General features: G+C 25.9%; 5 protein-coding genes across 5 annotated transcripts; 3 read left to right on the plus strand and 2 right to left on the minus strand.

Annotated features, from left to right (window-relative positions):
- MKS88_001494 (uncharacterized protein) lies at positions 1-2,346 on the minus strand (the record flags this gene model as incomplete). The annotated part of the gene is made up of 1 exon (XM_067214423.1): positions 1-2,346. One exon carries the CDS (start codon positions 2,344-2,346, stop codon positions 1-3), a length of 2,346 nt encoding a protein of 781 aa, XP_067074860.1.
- An 8,773-nt stretch (positions 2,347-11,119) lies between these two features.
- MKS88_001495 (uncharacterized protein) lies at positions 11,120-11,895 on the plus strand (the record flags this gene model as incomplete). The annotated part of the gene is made up of 3 exons (XM_067214424.1): positions 11,120-11,215; positions 11,386-11,515; positions 11,777-11,895. The coding sequence occupies 3 exons, from the start codon at positions 11,120-11,122 to the stop codon at positions 11,893-11,895; spliced, it is 345 nt and encodes a 114-aa protein (XP_067074861.1).
- A 243-nt stretch (positions 11,896-12,138) lies between these two features.
- Positions 12,139-14,185, minus strand: MKS88_001496 (trafficking protein particle complex subunit 3; the record flags this gene model as incomplete). Its single annotated transcript, XM_067214425.1, has 6 exons — positions 12,139-12,177; positions 12,392-12,475; positions 12,673-12,855; positions 13,241-13,340; positions 13,498-13,595; positions 14,126-14,185. The coding sequence occupies 6 exons, from the start codon at positions 14,183-14,185 to the stop codon at positions 12,139-12,141; spliced, it is 564 nt and encodes a 187-aa protein (XP_067074862.1).
- Positions 14,186-16,628: 2,443 nt separating this feature from the next.
- MKS88_001497 (regulator of chromosome condensation) lies at positions 16,629-21,863 on the plus strand (the record flags this gene model as incomplete). The annotated part of the gene is made up of 1 exon (XM_067214426.1): positions 16,629-21,863. One exon carries the CDS (start codon positions 16,629-16,631, stop codon positions 21,861-21,863), a length of 5,235 nt encoding a protein of 1,744 aa, XP_067074863.1.
- Positions 21,864-23,147: 1,284 nt separating this feature from the next.
- On the plus strand, positions 23,148-25,325 carry MKS88_001498 (uncharacterized protein; the record flags this gene model as incomplete). The annotated part of the gene is made up of 1 exon (XM_067214428.1): positions 23,148-25,325. One exon carries the CDS (start codon positions 23,148-23,150, stop codon positions 25,323-25,325), a length of 2,178 nt encoding a protein of 725 aa, XP_067074864.1.
- Positions 25,326-25,579: the final 254 nt, after the last annotated feature.

The raw sequence follows: 25,579 nt of genomic DNA on the forward strand, positions 1-25,579 counted from the left end.
TTAATATGCCGCAATTTTAACATCTTTTAAAGGGTAAAAATTTTTATTTCTGTGATTTTCCTTAAAGTACGTTTTAACTTTATACTTCTTATTGTAAAAATATTTTTCCACCTTAGAATTTTTAACATATTTATGCAGATTGCATCCATTATAATTAGATGTTTTGGTCATATATGACGAATGTATATTATTATTATTATACAGCTTGTTAGTTTTCATACTTCCAATATTCAGCGGATCATGATTTTGTTTCGAGTTATTTGGTTCCATATTGAACAGCATTACATTATTATAATTTCTGTTCAGGAAAGTTTTTTTCTTTTTTTTTTCCAGATTTTTTTTCGCAAAATTTAATGGGTTCTCGTTCTCTTTGTGCATATTTTTAAAATCATTTACATTTTTTGTATAATTCTTGCTAGCTTTCACAACTGGGGTATTACCATTACTATTATTATTATTACTACTATTTCTTGCTGTCGTCTTATCTTTGTATGTTTTGTTATTGCTGAAGCTTTCTCCTATCGTTTTCATAATTCCTACACTGTTCCCACTTGCACTATTCACAAATGAATTATTATTAATACCATTATCGTTAATAATATTATTGTTACCTCCCTCCACCTCATCATCTCTGCCATTAGAAAAAATTTCTATCTCTTTACTACCTGCGTTGTTCATAACATCCTCTGATAAGTAAACTGGTATTGGTATTTGCTCCGGTTTGGGTGATCTCATATATAAGGGTATGGCAAAGAAACCTTCTTCCTCTTCCTTCTTTAATTTTTTCAATTCCTCATTCTTCAAACTATTATTTTTAAGTAATTCCAATTTTTGTGAATGACTTAATAATAAATTCGCGTTGGTACTTGAACATGCATATTTGGATGATGAACATTTCAAATAATTGCTATCTTTTCCTCCAACTAAGGCACCTACACCTCCTACCCCAGCTACTTCTACTGCTTTCTTATTAGTACAATATTTATTATTACCATCTACATTTTTCATCACTTTCATGAGTTTTTTCTCGCTAATTGTGCCATTTTCTACGTTCTTTGTATTATAATACTTGCTGCTGCTGTTGCTGCTATTGTTCTTGCTCTTAAGTAAAATGCAATTATCTTCACAACTATTGTAGTAATAACCGCTATTATTATTGGATCCCTTAATTCGTGCATTATAAAACTTGTCGGCCATGGAAATCTCACTCAAATTATTCTTCCAATCAACAAAACTGTTGTTGTTGTTGTTGTTGTTGTTGCTACTGCTGCTATTACTACTGATATTGTTCTTACTGCTACCTCCGCTGTTAATGCTTCCACTTCTTTTGTTATTACTACTACTGCAACTACCACGACTATAACTGTTCACACATTCCTTCAAAATATGATCGCTTCTCTGCGTAAAGATATCTACCTCATTCTTTCTCATAACATCTGCATGTACCTTAAGAATATTCTTCTTATTTTTTTTCTTTTCATCTTCTTGTTCCTTACCTTCACCTTTTGCTTCTATCTTTATAATGCTTGTCTTCTTAATACAGTTCGATTTGCTCTTTTTTTTTTCCATTTTCTTTGCACTTTCTTTTTTGTTCTTAATTTCATTGTGCTCCATTGAAGGTCCATTTGATATAATTTTGTTGTGGCTGTCGCTGCTGCTACTACTTTTGTTGTTTTTTTTATTCTTTCCCACGGTTTCTTCTTCTGCAGAATCCTTAACATCTTTCAAAAGCAAATTAAACAACTCCTGTGTTGAGGTAAACTTAAAAACTTCTTTCGATTTTTTTATCTTGGTTAAACTCGTTTCCAACTTTTGTTTTTTACTCTTTTTCTCTTTCTTTACATCCTTCCTTTCTACATCATTACTATCCTTGTCAATGTTGTTTTCAGTATTCTCCTCCTCTTTCTTATTCTGATTTTTCTCCTTTGTTATATTACTACCACTTCTTCCATTCGTGCCTGCCAACTTCTGCTCCCTTTCTTCATTCGTCATGCCATCTGTTGGCCTCTTAAGAATTTTAATAATACATTTTTTTTTTCTACTATATCCTCTCTTCTTCCCTTTTACCTCTGTCATGCCCATTTCATTCTGCATTTTGTGTTTCCTGCGACCTACTCCTTTTGATAAATTATTATTCAAGTCCTTATAATTTTTTTCTTTTTCCTTTTCTTCCTGCTCTTCGTAATTATTCATTTTCTTATAATTTTGTAATTTATAGTAGTAACTATAATTCTTATATTTGTTATACCCATAATAATAATTTCTTCTCCTACTAAAATATTCCTTACTATAATACATCCCTCCTATGGTCACTTTCTTTGGTCTCTTATATGCGTTTACCATCATTTTATTCTTGATTTTATGTAATTCAATAAATTAATCAATAAATATAAATATATATATATATATAATATGTATATATTTTAATAGAAACAAATAAATACTTAAATAAATAAATATATATATATATTAAAATTAATAAAATATTACAAAAAATAATAAAAAAAAAATTGTACTCAATGTCAACACGCACAAATAAATAAATAAGCAAATATATATATATATATATATATATATATATATATATATATACCTATTTATACGTATGCATTTTTTTACAAAAAAAGGATGTATATTCAGTTATGTATATATATATATAAGTAAAATATGCAAATTGCTATATGTTCTCATAAAAAATAATTAAATACATAAAAAAAGTGCATCTAAACCCTTACCTACTTATGCATAAGTATGTGCATCTATAAACATGTTGCATGTATGGAATGTCTATAAATACACACAAACAAATATGTTTATATATACATAATACATAACATATAATAAATACAAATTAACAATAAACATAACAAATTGTATAAGAATGGCTTCAAATTTAACTTTAAAAAAAATACATTTATTGCGTCTAAAAATTAAATGTCACATATACATCTATAATATATATATATATATACGTACGTATGTATTATATGTATATTTCTATTTTCTTTTTTTATATGAAATCTTCAAAATATTTTAATTATTAAATTTTAAATAAAAACAAAAAAGAGAAAACAACAACAAAAAAAAAATAATAATAAAAAAAAAAAAAAAAATTACAAATAAAAGTTAATTTTGTCATTTACAAAAAATATACATAAATTTGGAGAATATATACATAAATATATTATAAATGTGTATGAACAAAATAGTAACTCATTTCTCTGCGCACAATTTCTCTACTCTTTATAATAATAAACACATATATATATAAAAACTGCTATTATAAAATTGTTTCGTTGATTTTCCTTTTCTGTTAATAATTAAATATACTTTTATTGAAATAAAAAAAACACAATTATATTTATATTTACAATTATTAAATATAAACAAATCCTCCCCCTGAAATGTAATTTACACTTTCATAAAAGATAATAATAATGTATGGGCATAAAAGTTAAATAAACAAAAAAAAAATTTTAACGATAATAACATAATAAAATGGGGGAAAAAACAGGGGGTTTTGTTGATACTTAAAAATAAAACTATTTTATACTTATATATATATGTATATATACTTGCAATACTTTTTAAAAAATGAAATACTTCGATAAATGGTACTGTAATATATAAATTATAAAAATGTGTGTAACTATGTATATGTATTTTATTTGCTCCTTTTGAGTATTGTGAATGTAGCACGTAGTGTGCATTGTATGTAAATTAGTGCAATCTCAATGTATTGTACATGTAACGAGAATAAAATAATAGTATGTACTACATAAAAGTATAATGTGTGGTATTATAGAGTATGTATTTTTTATATGTAATAATTGTATGCACTCTTTTTATATTGTCTATATATTTATATACGTGTAAATTTGTTCTTACGTAAATACATACATATAATTTGTTCGTATGTAATATAAAATTTGTTAACGTGTAAATATATGTAATTTCTTATTAATACTCCATAAAATGAAATATAAGATGTTTCCTACATTTCCATATAAGGTAGTGGTCATGGGGGTGAATGGGAAAAAATTCTCCGTTTTAGTTTAAACCACATATATGTATATGCATTATGTTCATACATATATGGTTCATGTTTATACTTTTATATGTATTACGCAATGATATATATATTTTTTTTTTCTAAATGTAATAATATACTCTCATCATTCGTTTATGTATGTATCTCCCTCCTCTTATTGTTTATTCTGACTTTTTCATGTACTTTAAAATAAATAACTATCTCATCAAAAAAAAAAATTTTACATTATTAAAAAAAAATATATTATATATATATATATATTACATATTCGTATTATTCTTTTATTTATTATATTTATTTTTTTTCTATTATATGTACTTCTCCACGTTTAACATAAAAAAAAAAAAAAAAATAGAATAACACATAAATTGTTACATTTTTTATTACATACTTTTTAATACATATTAAATGGTTATTTTTTTTATTTTTTTTTACTTTTTTTAATACACAAAACTTTGTATAATATATCAAAAATACTTCAATCTAATTCAAGCATGTATATATGTAATTTTTTTTTTTTATTTCTAATAAAGCTCATGATTTAATAATTCTGGGTGGTAAAAAAGAAATATACCCAATTAATAATCCATGATATCCATAAAAGTTAAAACGACACTGCAATTTTTTTTTTTTTTTTTCCCATTATTTATAAATTATAACTTAAACTTATATCACTTATATTTATCTATTTATTTATTTTTTTATTACATACATAAAATTTAAACTAAAACAAACATTTTTATATAATTCTCATAAGAAATTTATTGCATTAAAACACTTTATTTCATATTTTCTTCTATTCATAAAATGTAACCGCTGTATATGTGGGTATATATTATACGTACATATATATATATATATATATATATATTGTGTCTATATAGGTATATGCACGTAGATACATATATATAAATACATAAACATGTATATATACGTGTATATATGTATATATTGTACACACATTCGCGTTTATTTAGAATTAAAAAAATAACATATATTTTAACTAATGTACATGTAAAGTCAGTAGGTCACTCATTCACTCACTCCAGTTGTGTATTATGTATATTTCTTTCTCATGAAAATAATTCTTCGTTTTCAAAAAAAAAAATTGAAATCAACATAAAATATTGATACAACAAAGCGTATATAAACATATATACATATATATATATATATAAAAAGACTTATATATTGTAATGTTATAAAAAAAAAATAATGTAGTCGTATTATACTGATTAAAAGGTAACTGACTGTGCCATAAAACTTTTTAAAGTCCAATTTAAACAAAAAATGAAAATATATAAATTCATTTCTTTTTATTTTTCTATAAATAATATATTTTGTAAATTAAACAAATAAAAAGTATATTACATCATAAAAAAAAAAAAGAAAAATAAATCAATTCTTTGTCATAAATTTATATTCATTTATTTGCATAAATAATTTTATATAGATATATATATATATATATATATCTATATAATGAAAAAATAAAAAATGTTCATGTGCTAGCTATGTAACATAAAATTCTTTTAATTGTTAATACGAAATAGAAAAAAAAATAAAAAATATCATAATTTTTTTTTTTATTTAGCTTTTTGCATAAAAAATAAAATAAAAATACAAAGCTAAAATACTTAACTGTTAATGTATATATACATTTTTGTATGTCTCATGTGTGCATAAAATTAATATTGAACACACATACATTTATGAAGTATATTAAATATTTATACATATATATATAATATATATCTATACATATGTACATATACATATCATGTGTATAATTATACGTGTAAATTGTAATCATAAATAAAATGGTTAATAAAATTTCTCAAATGAATATAAAATATGTGACAATTGTAAGTCACGTACATATAACAATAAATAAAAAAGTTAATTATATTTGGATGACGTTATATAATATATATATCTATACATACATACACATATATATATATATATATTATACAACGATTAATGTATAAAATAAAAACAAAATATACAATAACACAAAGATGGTAACAATTATATTATATATAACAACAATGACAATAAATAAAAAAAATTAATATAATTCGGTAAATAACGGGGAAAATAAAAAGAAAAATATTTCTTTAAAAATTACCCTCAGTAAAACAATAAAAAAAAAAAAACATATAATATATAATATAGTATAAAATATATAATATATATAATATATATAAATGATGTATATATAATATATATAATTATATGAAAATCGTTAAAAACGAAAAATAATATATATTTATATTATACATATAAATAAATTATATGTTTTTGTTTATATTTTTTTATATATAAATAAAATCACAAAAAAACAAGAAAATAAAAAAATGATTTATTTCATATATAATCAATTCCCTCAAACTGCGTTTTTTTCCTTTTTCATATATAATAATAATATAAACAAATATTTTACTTTCGTAAAGTTTACTTTATATTAAACAAATATATAAATACATACAATTCTGTTTGCAAATTATTGACATAAATTTAACTTGAAAAAAAATTAATATTAAAGTTAAACATAAATATAATAATCTCATCAAAAACAAAAATAGTAACAATTTATTTTTTTTTTTTTTTCATTTAAGCTGAGAAGTAAAATTATTATTGCTCTGAAAAAAAGATTTTTTTTTTTTTTAAGGTAAAATAATTTTTAACGAACATTATATTTATACATATATAATATATATAGCAGAACAATAAAAAAAAACATATATATATATAAAGTATATATATAATATATATATAATGTAATGTATATATTGTATGTATTAAAAAAACATTTATAGTACTTATATATATGTATTAAACAAAATAGTACCACTAAATAATTAAAAATCTTCCAGAAAATTATTTCTTATATAAATGATTTATACAAATCAAAATGAATTCTGTACAATTTTTATAATACGAAACATAATATTATATATCTATTAAAATGGAAAAATAAAATATATTTTTTATTTAATATTATTCGTATAATAACAGGTTTAGTAAGCATAAGATTTATTTTTTGAATATTAATATATGCATAACATACAATAATAAACGTACTATTATATGTATAGGTATATTTTTTTATATGAATTAAAAAAGAATTGTAATAAATAAATAAAAAATAATTTAGTGTTTTTTTACATTTTTAAATAGAAAGTTTCAACAAAAGAAAGAACATATGGTACATTATATATATGCTTGTTATTACATAGTTTTATATAAAAAAACAGTAATAAAATAATATAATATGATATAATTATATGGAATCACATGTATGTTGAAGGATCGCGCTACTAGCAAAACAATTAAGCCCATATTTATTATTCTCGTTCGTTTTTAGTTGGACTTTTTGTGTTGTATGTATTTTTCTTAATATTTAAGGGCATACATTTAATATGGTACATACATAATATACATATATATAATATTTTAGAAATTTAATACAATATATTATGAAAAGGAAAAGTATATATAAATGAAAATAACATAAATGAAATATTATATAATACTAAGTTTTTTTTTTTTTATAATTTTCAATGGATATATATTTATATCTCGAAGCATTACCTGATTGTTCAGGTAATATTGGCTGTTTAGTAAAATAAAATTTGTTCGATGAATTAATATGTTATACCTTATTATAAAATGTAAAAATAAAGAATAAAAAAGTTAAGGCTTGATGAAAGATAGAACGAAATATATGTATATGTATTATTTATTTAATATTAACTTTGCATATGAATGAAAAATTGGCAAATGCCTTTATATTATTATATATATTTAAATATGTCTTGAAAAAAAAAATTCTTTAACTGAATTAAAAAGGAAGAAAATTGTGAAATAAGGGGATATATTTGTTATATAAGAAAATAAAATATATGATATGCTTTAACTAATATAATTGTAACTTCGAAATATATAAAGTAATATATTTTTGGACTTAACTTTCATTATTCAGCAAAGTGAGTACAGTGAATATGCAGATAGTGATGAAAGACATATTTATGTGAATATGATAACAATTAAGAAAAAGCAAACATTTGTGTAAAAGAATGAAAAAATATTCGGCATAAATAAAGGATTAAAAAAAATTATAAAAAAAGGGGTCATCTCCAAAGTTAAAAAAAAAAAGGATTTTTATATGTGATATATGTATATAATATAAGTATATATGAGGAACAAGGAAAAAATGCAAATTTGATATATATTCTTGTATAATTATGAATAATGCCGTAATAAGTTACTTATATAGTTATATATATATATATATATATATATATATATATATATATATATATAATTTTGTATATGCAGATATAAACAACGTATGTGCATAATAATGTAGCAGTAAAAAAAAAAAAAAAAAAAAAATTAGGAATATTCTATTTAGTCCGTTCAATTTTTTTTTTTTAATTATTCGTTCTTTTATGTGTAAATAATAAAATTTGGGATAAAATGTATTTTTTAATGAAATATTATCTATATTAACAAACATACTCACGCATTATATGTTTATAAACTTTACGTTGTTATCAAATTTATTCTTATGTATTGGCAGAAGCCGTATAATAAGATGATATAATATAAAAGGATTTATTCAATAAAACAAAATATTAAGTATATATGGAATTATGGTTTTTCATAATTTTATGTCTTGTTTATGTAATATTATATAATTAAAGTTACAAGGTTTCATATATCTTTTCAGAATATTTTTCTCCATTAATAATTCGCTAAAACGAAGCATATATAAATCAGCTTTATAAGCACAAGTATGTTCATAAAAGTATACATGTGCACAAGTAACAATATTAAATTCTTAAATATTTTGCAGTATGTTCATTTAATGAAAAAAAAAATATAAAAAAAAAAAAAAAGGGCTAATGGAGTTCTTTTTTATTTAAACAAAATTAAAAGTATGAAAGAATTATACGAAATGATTAGTAGTATTGAATTAGCACTGTTATTTTTATTTCATTTTATTTTATTTTATTTTAATTTTGTTTTTGTTTTTATTTTTTTCGATGAGCACTAAAGAGTAACACATTTTCATTTATATGTAAATAAAATAAATAAAAAAATTGTAACACTTTCATTTCAGTAGACAAAAAAAAGGAGCCAAATGTAAAATAAAAAAAATTTGTTATCATTTTAACGCATGTTTCATTTCTTGGACTTAACAAATGATTACTTGCTGGTCATGCAACAATCATCATTATAGTGTTACGCTATAAATAAAACGAGATGCCAAATATAGAAACATTTGTTTGTTCAAGTAAAATATATATTACAACAAAGAAAACGCACAAATTATTTAAATGCATATATGCTGGGTGGTCGACTGCTTAATTAAGGAGTTAATAAACAAATATGCACCAATGAGGGTACACACATGAGTACATGTATTCGCGTACAAATATATATATATATATATATGTAATTATTTATATACAAATGAGACGAATTAAAATAGTCCATTATTACATGTGAACAAAATGGGGTAAAAACACATTACCGCTTAGCATGCATTGCTCACATTATTGATTTTTTTGATCAAATATGGTAATTTTTTCTTTTTTTTTCTTTTTTTTTTCCGCTTGACCCTTATATTGGTCATTCTCTTTGCTTAATTATTTCACTTTACAACGCAAAATTAATATGAGTTTTATATATAGTGAAGTTAAAATGAAAAAATTAAAATAAATGATCTATTAAAGTGTTATGCTTTTCCGTTGTGCACTTTTTTATTTTATTATTTTATTTTTTTTTTTTTTTACGCACCTTAATCTTTAATTATTAAATTTAATATTTTCAAAGGCTGCATATAAGATGGAGAATTCTTTAAAAATATATGTGTATAACGTAGAAAAAAATAATCTAAAAAAATTTTACAATTACATATACACAAAAAGAGCGTAATAAAATTTTACGTTTTAACACATGTAACGTTGATTGTCTTCTAGCTGTACATAAATAATAAAGGGAATATCATGCTGTATCGTTATACGAATAAATGTACTCATATAATATCATAAAAAAAAAAAACATATAATAATAAAGATTGTAATTTTCGATTAAGTGAAGCAAAATATAAGACATAACGCTGTAAAGAATGGAAGACAACAATGTAAATTTCGAAAAAATCTCTTCCATTATTATTGATCGTTCTAAATTAATAAATATTTTTTTACGAAATTTTCAGAAATCTTCACATAACTTTTAAAATTTTTTACATAATTTTCAAATTTTTTTACATAATTTTCAAATTTTTTTACATAATTTTCAAATTTTTTTACATAATTTTCAAAATATTTCTTTTATAAAATTTAGGAAGTCGTACTTTTTTTTTTTTTTTGTATTTTCCTCATATTTTAGAATATTAAATAAATGAACTGCTATATGATACCTAATTTTTATTCGTCCTTAAGATTTATTTTATGAAGCATAATAAATCATTGAAAACTTCGACACAAGTTATATTAAAAATAAATGGTAACAGTGTAAAGCGAACATTACCAGGAAAATTAAGTTATAATGTAAATTATGTAACATTTAAAAAAAAAAACAAAAAAAAAAAAAACAAAAAAAAAAAAACAAAAAAACAAAAAGAAGCCAATAGCACTATCTCGAGATAACAGTACGTGACAAAATTTAGAACACCCGCATACAAAATTGTTCTACATATATGTATTCTTGTATAAATATACATATATATATTTATTTATTTATATATTTATAGTGATGATTAAAAAAAATTGTAGCGTAATGTATAAGGTTTAAGCTGTAACTTTTTGTTTTTCCTTTTACTAAAGGAGTTCTACATTACTTTTTATCAAATTTATATTCATATTTTCTTCTAACGTCGAAATAATTTATTTCATATCATATATGCTTATAATTTAATCACAAAGTAGATTTAAAATATGACTGCTGCTTTTCGTACAGTTTTTTCTTTATTTTGTGGTTACAAACACAAAGGAAATATTTTAACTTCAAAATAGATTTTTTTTTGTTTTTTTTTGGAAGAACTTTATACTAATGGATATTCATAATATGAGTTCTTCACTTACTGAAAGTAAAAATAATTTATTAAAAGGAGTTGGAAATGCGGAAACTGCAAGAACGTTATTAGAAGTAAATGATCGTTTAAAATGTTAATAAATAATGATTTGTTTTTTTTTCTTTTTCGTAAATGTATTTTGTTTTATATAGTGTTAACTTTACTTATCTCTTTGCAACAACATTTACACATATTAGTGTATCTGTAAAATATTTTTATTTTTCTTGTTTTTACTGAACTTCAGTTATTAATGAACAATAGCGAAGGTTTTAACTTTAAAGTTACTGTAAACGACAACAGGGAATTTTATGGGTCCTTAGAATATGTTGATAAGTATTACTTATTTCTTACAAAAAGTGAGGAGCGATACGTAGGTACGCACGTATATATGCAAATATGTATATAAGTATGTTTGTATGAATACATATTGAGTGATAATTATATCTTTTCTTTCCTATTCAAACTTTAAAAAAAATAAAATAAAACTGCAAACATGAACATACGAATACATATGTTGGCATCATAAAATATAGCTATAACAAGATTGTAATGATGTGTTATTTTGTTCTGTTTTATGATGTATTATGTTATTTTGTGGTGTTTTATGTTTTTTTTTTTTTTTTTTTTTTTCAAAGGCAATCCACCATATGTAAGAAACTGCGGTGATATTTTAATCCCATTAAAAATAACCAAGTCAATTGAAATTGAAAAGAGTTATTTTGATAATTGTTATGAAAAGTTGAAGAATATGTAACTAGCTAAAATTTCTGTTTAGTGTTATGAACACGATAACGCGAATAAAAAGTGTGTTTGTAGGTATTTATGTATATATGTATGTACGTATATATGTATGTATATATGTATGTATATATGTATGTATATATGTATGTATATATATATGTATATATGTATGTCCCCCTTAAGGTGAAAATAAACTTTTTTTCATACAATTATGCCAAATTATGTTCCAAAAAAGTGTCTTTAAGATTTCAAAATTTTACGATTCCTCATCATTTAAAATTTCTTCTTTCATAACCTGTAAAAAAAATATAACAAGCAGGATGAAGGTGATACAGAGGGTAGGGATGATAAAATAACTAAAGCGTACTGCTTCAGTATTTATTTGAAAAGGATAAGTATATAAATATATGTACATGCATACATATATACTTATGCATGTTTGTATGTATGTATGTATCTATGGTATGTATGTGGGCAGTCGTGTACACATGGATAATAAAAAAAGGTACCTCTTGCAGTTCGATGTAAATTTCATAGTAGTCATCTCCTTTTAGCATATCCTTAACAAAGTAACATCGCACTTTGATTCTGATCTGTGGGGAGGAAACAGCGAATGGAAAAATGGAAAAGGAAAAGGAAAATAAAATGTACGAAACAGGAAAAAGAAATTTTTTTTGCATCTTATCCCTGTGCTACGGAAAAAGTCTCATACCGTGCATACATATATATGTGTGTAATTGTGCGTAACTGTCCTCAGCAGTCAAGCATTGTCTACAGCAGTAGTATTCACCTGCTCTAATGCGCCCCTTATAACTCCACATAATAAGCTGCAGTAGTTTAAGGAGGAAAGTGACTTAGGCAATTCGACAAAGTCACTTAAGGGGTTACTATCAAAAATTATGGAATAAATATTCGTCTCCTTATTTATGCATGTAACAGTCCCGCTTATTCCCAAGAACATTTTAAAGGCCACCTGAATTCGCGCATGTATATAAGTATAAGTACATAGGAATACATACACATACATACAAATACATATATATATATATATATGTACATGCATTTATATATGGGCACTTGAATACGTAGGATGTGTTTACAAAATTTATACGTCCTTTTTATCGTTTTTCATGGCATCTAGTCTCAAATCTCGTATGTTCCACATTCTTATATAAATAGAAAATAAGCATTCCATCTGATGATTATTGCTTTCTTACTTATTTACGTACATTTTATTTCGTATATTTTATTTCGTATATTTTATTTCGTATATTTTATTTCGTATTTTTTATTTCATATTTTTTTTATCACATTTTTTTTATGTATTTTTTTTTTCATATTTTTTGAACATATATTACCTTTGCTATAACCTCCACAGTCTCTTCGAAATCTTCGCAAAACGAGATGTCCGACTTGGCAAGAAATTCTTCAACTAACCTTATTCCTATATTGTAACCCCTAAAAGATGAAAAGATAGGAAACTCTTTTGAGTTAGTTTTCCTTGCTGTGTATCTATATACATATGTACATATGAATGTGTATATTTGCAGACGATGAGCTTAAGACACATAAACGGTTGTTATATATGTTCAGTCTTCCAACGTTAAGCTTTTACATTTTCTCTAGTTGCTCATTAACTTCATCTACTAGTTCCAAGTCTTTTAGTAGTTGACTCACTAACGCCCCATATGTTAGAGACAACAACTCCGAATTCTGATACATGACACACGGGAAAAACGTAAAATAAAAAGGACTGAAATATGATCAAGTGAAATAAAAGGGAACGAAATATAATGCAATGAAATAAAACTAAACGAAATAAAACGAAACGAAATAAAACGAAACGAAATAAAAAGAAACGAAATAAAAAGAAACGAAATGAAATAAAACGAACCGAAATAAAACGAAATGAAACAAAACGAACCGAAATAAAACGAAATGAAACAAAACGAACCGAAATAAAACGAAATGAAACAAAACGAACCGAAATAAAACGAAATGAAACAAAACGAACCGAAATAAAACGAAATGAAACAAAACGAACCGATATAAAAGATAAGAATAAAAAATATAATATACAAAAGGATGAAACACTTTGGGATAACGCACAAAGTGATAGAATATAAAATAAGATTCAAAAAGTTCCCATAAGCTCATCATTTTTGATGTTATAATGTACGTTTTCCCTTTAACTGACTTGCCTCAAATGGGAAATGTTCTAATATTTTCTTATGAAGGCTTACCACTTTTTCTAGTTTAGCAAATATAGCATCTCCATGCTTCTGGTATTTATCTTTTGACATTTTTTATTTTATTTTTATTTTTTTTCTCGAATGTGAAAATTTATTATTTTGTTTTCATAATTTGATTTATTATATCCCTATAGAGTACTGCCACTTTTTTTTTTTTTTTTCGCTTTCGTAATAAATGTTTTTTCAATTGTTCTTAAAATATGTAGGCAAATTTTTTTTAAACTTGTGTACATATAATAGCAAAATGTACGCACATATTAATATATACATATATATATATTTACATATATGTACATACATTCGTATAATTTTAATTTATTACTTCCCTTCGTTGACTCATACGCAATACATGCTGCATGTACATTTCATCTCTAATGAGGAAACATTTCCAAAGAGCGAGATAATGTTGCATTATGACCTTTTTTTTTTTTTTTTTATTCATTTTTTCTGTTAAAATTTTTATGCTAATGGTATATATACAGGTACCCTATTTTAATATTAAAGAGCTATTATATTTTACATAAATATATTTGTAAAAATCAAAATTCACATTTGAAAGAGCGGAAAATGGGATATTTTTTTTTTTATTTTTAAAATCAGCATGCTCATGCATAATTAGGTGCTGCACACCTCTGTTGTCAGACGTAACGAAGTTTGTATTTGCTCCTGAGCTTACCACTTGCATTATCTTACAAACCCATAAATGCGTATGTATATATTAATGTATGTATGTATGTTTACCTATACGTGCAGAATTTTCTGTGGATTGTGGTAATAAATTATATATACATTTAATTAACATGGTTATTCGCAAGGTCTACGCTCATATGTATGTATATATATATACAGTGGGGAATTTGCTCGCCCACCATACTTCTTTCCTTTTTTTCTATTTTTTTTGTAATATAAAATTCTCCACAATAGTTATGGCATAAGAAAATATTCTCCTTCATTGATCCTCAGAGTTTATTTTTGAATAGTTGTTCTTACTACATGTTGTAAGGAATTGCAAGAAATGCATATCTGTATGTATATATATATTATATATTATATATTTGTTTATACCTCCATTTTTGTTTTCCTGTCCTCCGCAAAATAATTTTTCCTTTAACTTTACATCATACACCCGGCAGTAAAAAAAAAAAAAAAAAAGTAAACATATGTAATTTCAGTTGTGTGTACATATTTTTATTTGTTTTAAGTTGCATTGCGAATATTTTTATTTTGTCCATATGCGAAAATGATTAATGGAAAAATATTCATTTTTTTTTTTTTTTTCTTTCCATTTTATGTAAAGTTATTTAAGAGTAATGGAATTATTTCTTTTTCTGTTTTTTCTGAATTTATTTAAACGTAAGGAAACTATTTCTTTTTTTCTTTTTTTTGTTCCTTTTTTTGTACGTTCGTTTTGTACAATATCTTCTATTCATTAAGAGGTCGAATTTTATCGCACTAAGTAGTTTTAAAAGAAAAAAAAAAAAAGAATTTTTCTATTTTCATTTAAAGGTGGTAGACTCCGTTGTTCTTTTCAAATTTTATACGGATAAAAATCATCAGCACTCACATATATATATATATATACATATATATGTACATGCATACGTACACATATGCCATAGTAAAGTTCTTGTGTAATTTTTATATATGCAACTGGGAAAAAAAAAAAAAAATTGAAAAGGAAAAAACCAAAATATAGATTCCAATTTTAGTCGTTAAAAAGAGAAGTAAAAAAAAAAAAAATATAATAATAAAAAATAAATAAACAAATAAATGGTTCGCCTGATATTAATCAGTTTCGCATTGAGGGAAAAAAAAAAAAAAAAAGTAGATAGACAGTGAAATAAAGAATGCTCTTTGTTAATTTTTACAAAATTGCAAATGAAAAAAGGAAAAACTAGTTTACACTTTAAAAAAAAATTTTTAAATTAAAAAAACTAAAAATTGATGTTTTATATTTTTGAGCACAGTTAATGAAAAAAATTTTTGTGGTTGTGGAGTTGAAAAAAAAGGACAGGGAAATTGGCGTTAATTAGTTCCCCACGTGCGTGTGTGTGTGTGTGTGTGTATGTATGTATGTATGTATGTATGTATGTATGTATGTATGTATGTATATATATAAATATATATATGTACATTTTACTATATTTTTATACATCTGCACGCACAAACATATGTATATATATTATTGTACATATGTACCCACTTATACATATATATATGTGCACACGAATTTGCTTATTTGTCTTCTCATATTGATGCTACCCCTTTTTAGCAACAACTATGTTTCCCCAGTATAGCAGTCGGTTTAAACTATACGTTCGAATGCTTATGTAAAAAAAAAAAAAAAAAATAAGGTAACTTTTAACGTAGTGGATGAACTGACTCGTTGCAATAATAATAGAGGTAGTTTCATAAATAATTGGGGAGTAAACAACTAAACTGTTCAAACCGCTAAACCGAGCATATCACTAAACTGGGCTGGATTCCAAACAAAATGAGCGATCAGAAATGCTCGGAAAAGGAAAAGGAGTTGAGCCGAAGCGCAAGGATCCACGTGAACAGTGAGGATATAAGTAATGATAGCGAGGAAAAAGAAGATAACATAGTGGTGGATGTAAAAAGAAAAAACTGTTCACAGTATAACATTTTAGAACAATTGTCTATGTTGAGTAAAAAGAAAAAAAAGTTGATAAAAGAAAAAGATACATGGGATGTCTTATCAAATATATCTAATTATTCTTCAGATAACAACAAAGAAACAGAAAAAAAAAAATTGTTAATATGTATGGGTAATAATAATTTTGGTCAGTTAGGTTTCGACGAGAATGGGAAAATTGGGGTAATAGATTTTTCTAATATACCTATATACAAATATTTTTCTTCATATAACGAAACAAAAAAGAAATTAAAAAAATATAATAATATTGCAAAAGAAATAAAAAAAAAGAGGAATAATGACTCTTCTTTTATGCATTTCAAGCGATCAAATAATTCTCTACGTTATAATGAAATGTATAACAATATATTAACAAGACTTCCTAGCGATTTTAATTTGTCGACTATTAGGAGAACACACAATACAGCTACCTTTAAGAAAAACAGAAGTAAAAGTCGACCTCATAATGGAGTGGAAGAAAATAAAGTGAATACAAGTGGTAGTTGTGAGAAGAATAAAATATGCAATGAACAGATGATTAGCGATGATATAACAGGAAAAAATGGTGTAGAGAAATGTTCCTCCAAGAAGGAAGAGAAAAACAGAAAAGATCATACAGTGTCATATGATGAAGGACAAGGAGAAAAAAAAAAAAACAGCGAAATGTCGAGCAGTGTAAAAACGAATTGTAGTGTTCCAGTTAACCCAATGAAATTAAGAAATACCAATTATATGAAAAGGAACAAGTATGAGGAAAGCACAATAATTAATAAGAAAAAAATAAAAAAAAAAACATTTTCCGAAAATGATAATGATGCAAAAATACATGACGAGAAAAGAACAAAGGAGTATGATGAATTTCTTCAGGTAAAGAAGGATCAGAATGGAGGAGATAATGGCAATGGTAGAAGCGGCGATAGAAACCATAATGACAACCATAATGACAACAATAATGACAACAATAATAGCAGTAATAATAGCAGTAATAATAGCAGTAATAATAGAAACAATAATGGTGAGGACTATGGGGGAGGTAGGGATAAAAGCGAAGAGTTGACTTTTTTTAACCCTAAAGTAATTAATTGCGGAAAATATCACTCAGGTGTAGTCAGTAAGAATGGTTTTGTGTGTCTATGGGGATTAAACTGCTATGGGCAGTTAGGAGTGAATCCTCAAAAATCTATTTATACTTGTTATAAAAAAACAAAAGTACGAGTATTAGGAAAGGGGAAAAAGGAAAATAAATTATCAACAAGAAGATATAATATATGCTCATTTTTACGAAAGGAAAAAACTATTTTATCACCATATATTTACAAATTAATTCCTTTGAAGCATTTTGGATATAAACATAAAGTAAAAGATTTAAGTTTAGGTGCTTTTCATACGATGTTATTAACCTACAGTGGGCATGTCTTTACCTTTGGTTGTAACAAAAAAGCGCAGCTGGGTCTACCCAATTATTATAATAAAAAAATATCGTACACAAGTAAAGCTTTTCTTATTCCATCGAGCAGCGATTCGAAGCAGTTTTCATCGCAGAGGTATTGTCACCTGCGGAATAGTAGCAGCAGCAGCAGCAGCAGCAGCAGCAACAGTCGTGGTTGCAGTCGTAGTGGTGGCCTCTCTTATAGCCGCACTTGCAGTAAGAACGACGCTACCTTCTTGAGCAAAAATACATTCTTCTTTTCTACTCGTTCCAAATATGCAAATATTGCACGTCCGGTCATTTACATAACATGCGGGGCTTATCACAGTGCCGTCATAGATGCAAACAAGAAATTGTGGTTATGGGGATGGAACAAATATGGGCAAATTGATAATACATATATCAATGAAAAGATAAAAATGAGAGAAAGGGAAGATCATGACACTTGCAGAAAGATTGGTATTAATTTCTTGGGTTTGAGTAAATCTGGTGGAATAAAACAAGAAGAGAAATGTAATGCATTAGGTGAAGAAAACGAAATGGTATACTGTAAAGGAAAGGAAAATGGGAAAAGTAAAAAGAGTAATAATAAAAATGTCAATATCCCTAGAAATATTAAGATAAAAAAAAAAAATATTCTTCAAGTGAGTTTAGGTAAATATCATAGCTTATGCTTGACAGAAGATAAAGCTGTATATGTATGGGGATATCTAAAAAAGAGAGAAAAGAAAAAAAATTGCTCTTACCTAACATGTCAGGACTCTATTGATCATTATAAATATATTACACCGTTAACTAAAATAACTTGTTTAAGTGACTTATATATTTCAAATATTACATCCTCTAGTACACATACAGCCTTTGTTGCTCCTATAAAATATAGCAATGAAAAGAGTCCATTTGTAATGTCCTTTGAAGAAAGAAGTATGCTGCAGATTAGTGAAAGTGCTGGGGATCGGTACAGGTGTAATATATTACTAAGAGATGAAAATAATAATGAACATTTTTTGAAATATTTTTCTGATAATGTTTTAACAAGAGGGGGTGACAAAGTGTTTTATGTTAAATACACTGACTTATATTACTTAGTTAATGTTGAAAGTACTGATAATGACCAAGCAGTAAATAATAATAAGGCAGGAAGCATGTACTACTACATGAACAATGAATACAATAGTAACAATATTTCGAATATATCGAATAAGTACTATATTAGTGGTAGGTGGAAAAATGAAGGATGTAGTGATTTACGTGCATTTGATACAAATAATATACAAAAAGGGAGTTACATTCAAGCCGCTGTTCATACTACTATTACGAGGAGCAGGGAAAAGATAGAAAATATAGGAAAAGTAGAAAAGAAAGGAAAAATAGAAAAGACAGAAAACATTTTAAGACCTCTGTTCCTTACAAATGATAACAATTTCGATACTATAAATACATTACAAGTATATCAAGTGGCTATGGGGAAAAACTTTGGCATATTTTTAACTTCCTCACCATCTATAAATAAAATTTTAAATAAAAAAAAAATAGATTATATTAATAATATTTGCTCATTAAATGTTCTTAGAAACAAAATCCCTGAGAGGAATTTATTTGTCATAGGTAATTCCGACCATGGTCAGGTAATCCTACCAAGTAACTGCAGACATACTGCCATTCCTATTTATTTAGACAAGAACAAACTAATAGATGAAGTGCTAATACGAAATAAAAAATATAGCTTCTTAAATATATCAAAAAAAAAAAAATACTCGGATCAAATAGCGTATAACAGTAAATTGTATTACTTAAAAAAATACCATGAACGTATAAAAAAAAGTGCGACAAATTCTAGCCTCTTATTTAATGAATTCGATAACCAAAACAGGTTTTCTTTATTTACAAACACGCGCAGTAGTAATCACAGCGGCGGTAAGAAAAAGGGCAGCAATAATAGCAGCGGTAACAACAACAGCGGTAATAACAGTATCAGTAATAACAGCAGCAGCAATAACAGCAGCAGTAATAACAGCAATGCTAAAAGACTAATTTCCCTAAGTGCCTGCAAATTCAGCGAGTTCAGCGCAAGCATGTACAACAGGAATAGAATGTCCATTTCTCCCGTACATTCCTCTAGTGACAGGAGTAGTAGCAATAATAATATTTTCAATTTCAACCTTAATCAGAAAAGAAACATGAAGGAGAGTGAAAAAATATTAGCTTCTTCAGGGGAACAAAATGATTCAGGGGGAAATAAAAAGGTACCTCATATGAATAAGGGGCACGGGGAATTCACCGTAACCCCCACCATGAAGGGGGACACCAGCACGACCAACAAGGGGTGGATGAATGGGTCTTCCAGTAGGTGCAATAACGAGGGCAATATCGAGGGTAATAGTGGGTCCATCAGTTGGTCCATTAATGGTTCGATTAACGGGTGCAATAACGGGTGCAATAACGGGTCCATTAACGGGTCCATTAACGGGTCCATTAACGGGTGCAACAACATGTCTAATAATGGGTCCAATAACGAGCTCAATAGGTCCTCGAACAGTAGTGGAAACAGACCCCAGTTTCACCTCTTCAACAAAAGTAACGTTTCAAGTTTGCAAAATTCATGTAAGACATCTTCTTCATTACTACGTGACAGTTTGAATGAAAATATGAACAGTGAAGATAAAATACGAATAAATAGCAACGATAGCAACGATAGCAACGATAACAACGATAACAACGATAACAACGATAGCAACGATAACAACGATAACAACGATAACAACGATAACAACGATAGCAACGATAACAACGATAACAACGATAACAACGATAACAATAACGAAGTTCTAACAACAATGCAAAATAAGAACACAAATCAGGATAAAAAAGAGAATGATTCATTATATACACTTCAAAAATCAAGTATTTATAATTCGTCCAGATGCAGCGATGCGGATACAAGTAAAAAGAAGTCTTGTGAAAAAGATGTTAACATGAGCAAAGTACATTCGTGCAATGGGAATTATAAGGAGACAAGTATAGAAACTATTACACGGAACAATAGTACTCCTTCTATGAATGAATTAAATTATAACCTTTTTGAAAATAATAATATATCGAATGGTTTAAATATGAACACATATGAACATATGGAAAATTCCAAACAGAGGGAATTCTCTTTAAATTCATTAGATAATTGTGGTACTAGCGAGGAATACGAAAAAAGAAAAGAAAAAAAAGAAAAAAAAGAAAAGAAAAATATATATACGCCTAGCAGATCTTCGACCCACACACAACAACTAGATGAAGAGAGCAAATATTATTATTCTTCTCGTAAATATATGATGAAAAGTTCATGCATAAATAAAAAGGAGTTATTTCGAAGTATGATATTACATACTATTGAAAATATAAATGACAATTTTTTAAGTAATCAAAATGAACATATTAAATTAACTAATTGTGAACAAGTTAAATCGAAATTTAAAGTATTTAAAAAGAGAAATTCTTGTCTATGGAATTATTTCACCTATCATCATACTAAAAAAAAAAATTCCTTCAATTATAATTTATCTGAAAATATTGTTAACATTACGCTGTTAGATATAGCTTGCGGTGACTACCACTCCTTGGTTTTACTAGAAGTCGATATGCTCACGTGAGACGTGGGCGAAGCGCGGATCTCGCTCTCAATTTTGCAACAAGGCCATAAATATATATGCATACATATATATATACATACATATACATATATATATAAATATATATATTTTTTTTTATTAGCCTATTCCATTTAACTGTTTATACTCGAAACAAATGTATGCGCATTCAAATGTACACTTAATTATGTTCACCTGAATGGTATGCATTAATAGGTACATGCCACACAAGGTTGACTATTCCCCATTTTGAATAACATCATTAGCATCACAAACAAGGGGGATGAAGCAAAATTTGTGTTACTGCAAAGTGGAAAATTTTACCTGCACAGATTGGTATACATAAATTAATATACATATATATGCATGTATATATATGTATGTATATATATGTATGTACAGGTAACTGTGCTGGTGGAAATGCAGATTCTTTTCCCAAAATTTATGGGAAAATATGAAAGTGGAAAAAATCTGAACGATGAAATAATTTACAACTTTATATGTTACATAAACTCCGATTTATTTTGCTATTGTAAATTTTTTAATTTCGTACGTGAGAAATGTTATATACATGTATTTATTTATATTTATGTACATCCCCAGGTGCTAAAATATTGCGCAATATTATTCCCTTAGGCGTATTTTATTTTATTTTATTTTATTTTTTTTTTCCAATTGAAAATATATCCACCGTTGAAGGTTCAAAATTGCAAATCGTTAAAAGGAACATATTAAGAAAAAAAAAAAAAAATGGCGAAAAAGAAAAAAAGAACTGTATTATGAACTAAGAAAAAAAATAATTCCTGCATATATATATATGTATACATATAGGCGGTGTTTCCAGCCTTTTTATAAGCTTAATCTTTCTTCATCCAAGAGAAGGGGAACATCTTTTAGTCATTCCGTTTCTTAAAAAAAAAACTAACATAAGGAAATTTTTATCAGTTGAAAAAGTACAATTATAGCGCAAATGTATAAATTCATAATATATATATATATGCATGTATACATATATATTTTTATATTTATATGAACGTACATAATATTATAAGAAAATAAGCAGTACAGAAAAAAGGAGAGGAAAACATACGTAGGTTTTACCTCTATTATTATTGTTGTTTTTTCAGTTTAAATTTTAGCTAGAGGAACAGTTCAATTTCTGTATTTGTGCTGCTCACATATCTAAGATAAAAATACATATGTTTATTAACTGTTAATAAAAAACATATACCTTTTGTATAACATTAAAAAAGAAGAACATATAACCACAAATGTAAGTTATATAATATGGAAAAAAAGAAGAAATATGTGTTGGATTCAAATAGCTTAATTAAATTTAAGGATTTTTTATTTATGCATTATGACTGTTATATAACAGAGGGAGTAATAAAAGAAATAAAAGATGAACATTCGAAGAAGAAGTTAAACAACATTCTTCCATTGTTAACAATTGACAGAGCAGAGGAAAAAGATATTAATTTTATAAAATATTTTTCAAAATTAACAGGTGATTATGAATCCTTAAGTGAAGTCGATATTGAAGTCATTGCATTAACGTACATGTTACATAGAAAATATGGGGACGTCTCAAAATTAAGTTCAGCCCCGTTAGAAACGATTTACAAATATGACGATGTTGTATATGATTATTCCAATTATAACAATAAAAAAAATACGAAAAAAAAGCGTGCACAAAAGAACAGTAAAGGAGCAAACGACCAAGTAAGTGAAAATATCACCATAAAGTCGCACTCAAATGAGGACATGAGCACTGATGGAAATGCTGAAGTCGATTCAAATGGTTGCTCCATATATTTGAATAAGGTAGGTACAGGAGATATTGGGAAAAAAGGTAAAGATGAATTTAAAAGGGAAGATTATTTAGTGGAAACTGAAAAAGAAAAAAAAGCGCAAGGAGGAAAGCTTGATGATAATGAAACAGGTGATATAAACGGCGAGCGCAGTGAAAATGTGCCACGTGCCGTAATTTCTGAAGGGGAAATAAAACGCGAACAGGACATAAAACTCGAACAGGATATAAAACTCGAACAGGATATAAAACTCGAACAGGATATAAAACGCGAACAGGATATAAAACGCGAACAGGATATAAAATCCGAACAAGATATAAAACGCGAACAGGATATAAAATCCGAACAAGATATAAAATCCGAACAAGATATAAAACGCGAACAGGATATAAAACGCGAACAGGATATAAAACGCGAACAGGATATAAAATCCGAACAAGATATAAAACGCGAACAGGATATAAAATCCGAACAAGATATAAAATCCGAACAAGATATAAAACGCGAACAGGATATAAAACGCGAACAGGATATAAAACGCGAACAGGATATAAAATCCGAACAAGATATAAAATCCGAACAAGATATAAAACTAGAACAGGATATAAAACTAGAACAGGATATAAAACTCGAACAGGATATAAAACTCGAACAGGATATAAAACTCGAACAGGATATAAAACGCGAACAGGATATAAAATCCGAACAAGATATAAAACGCGAACAGGATATAAAATCCGAACAAGATATAAAACGCGAACAGGATATAAAACGCGAACAGGATATAAAACGCGAACAGGATATAAAGTCCGAAGAATACATTAGCGATCAAGACGACGTAATTGATGACAGTGCAAACTACGGGGACTATGTAAGTGATGACCAGGATATATCTGAAGAGAGCGATGAGTTGGGCGCAGAAAGAAATGAAAACAAAAAAATTTTTGGATGCAAAACAATAAAAGAAGAAATAGTTCAAGTAGAGTCAAATGAAAGCGATTGTGATGACGGAAATGGAAAATGGATAAATATAAACAATTTTGATACGTTTAATTTAAATATAGATAGAAAAGAAAAATTTGATATAGATATTGCTTGTGTTACTACAGATTATGCAATGCAAAATGTTATGTATCAGATTGGACTTAACGTAATAACTATAGATGGATATAAAATAAACTCTGTTAAATTATGGGGATATATATGTACATCATGCTATTTTTTTATGAGAAAAAATTTTTTATTATTTTGTTCTAAATGTGGTAATAACAATTTGAGAAAAGTAAATGTTGTTGTTGATAATGATTTAAAAAAGCTAGTCGTTAAAATACCCCAATTTCGAGTAAATTGTAAAAATACTATATTCAGTATTCCTAAAAAGAAAAACAAAACGAAAAATAAATTTGAAGAAAAATTACAAATATTTAGAGAAGATGAATTATTAATTGGTGGTAGAAAACAGTATTTATCACATCAAAAAAAATTATATGAAACTCAAAAAAATTTAAAAGATCCATTTAAGAGTGATAATTTATATGATTATAATAATGATTGGTCTTATAGAACAACTTTAAAAAGTGGAAAAATTGCTATTTTAAGAAATCCGAAAATTGTCGTTGGAGGAAAAAGGAACATCCACAAAAAAAAGACGTAAGGAAAAAATATATCGTTCTTTCATAGGTTTAAAAATATAAACTTTATCCTTTTTATTATTCCTTCAATTTTACTGTTCTCTAGTATTTATTTTGTTTTTACATGATTTCGTGAATAATATACATTTTTGTTTATCCTAGCACTTAACTGTTGCTAAGTCTCCTTCGTTTTGTTTTTTCCTTTTTTTTTGAACATTCAGCCTATCTTTATTTTGTTTTATTTAATTTTATTTTATTTTGTTTTATTTAATTTTAT

This window comes from Plasmodium brasilianum, chromosome 5 (assembly GCF_023973825.1).
Source record: "Plasmodium brasilianum strain Bolivian I chromosome 5, whole genome shotgun sequence".
Classification (NCBI taxonomy): Eukaryota; Apicomplexa; class Aconoidasida; order Haemosporida; family Plasmodiidae; genus Plasmodium; species Plasmodium brasilianum.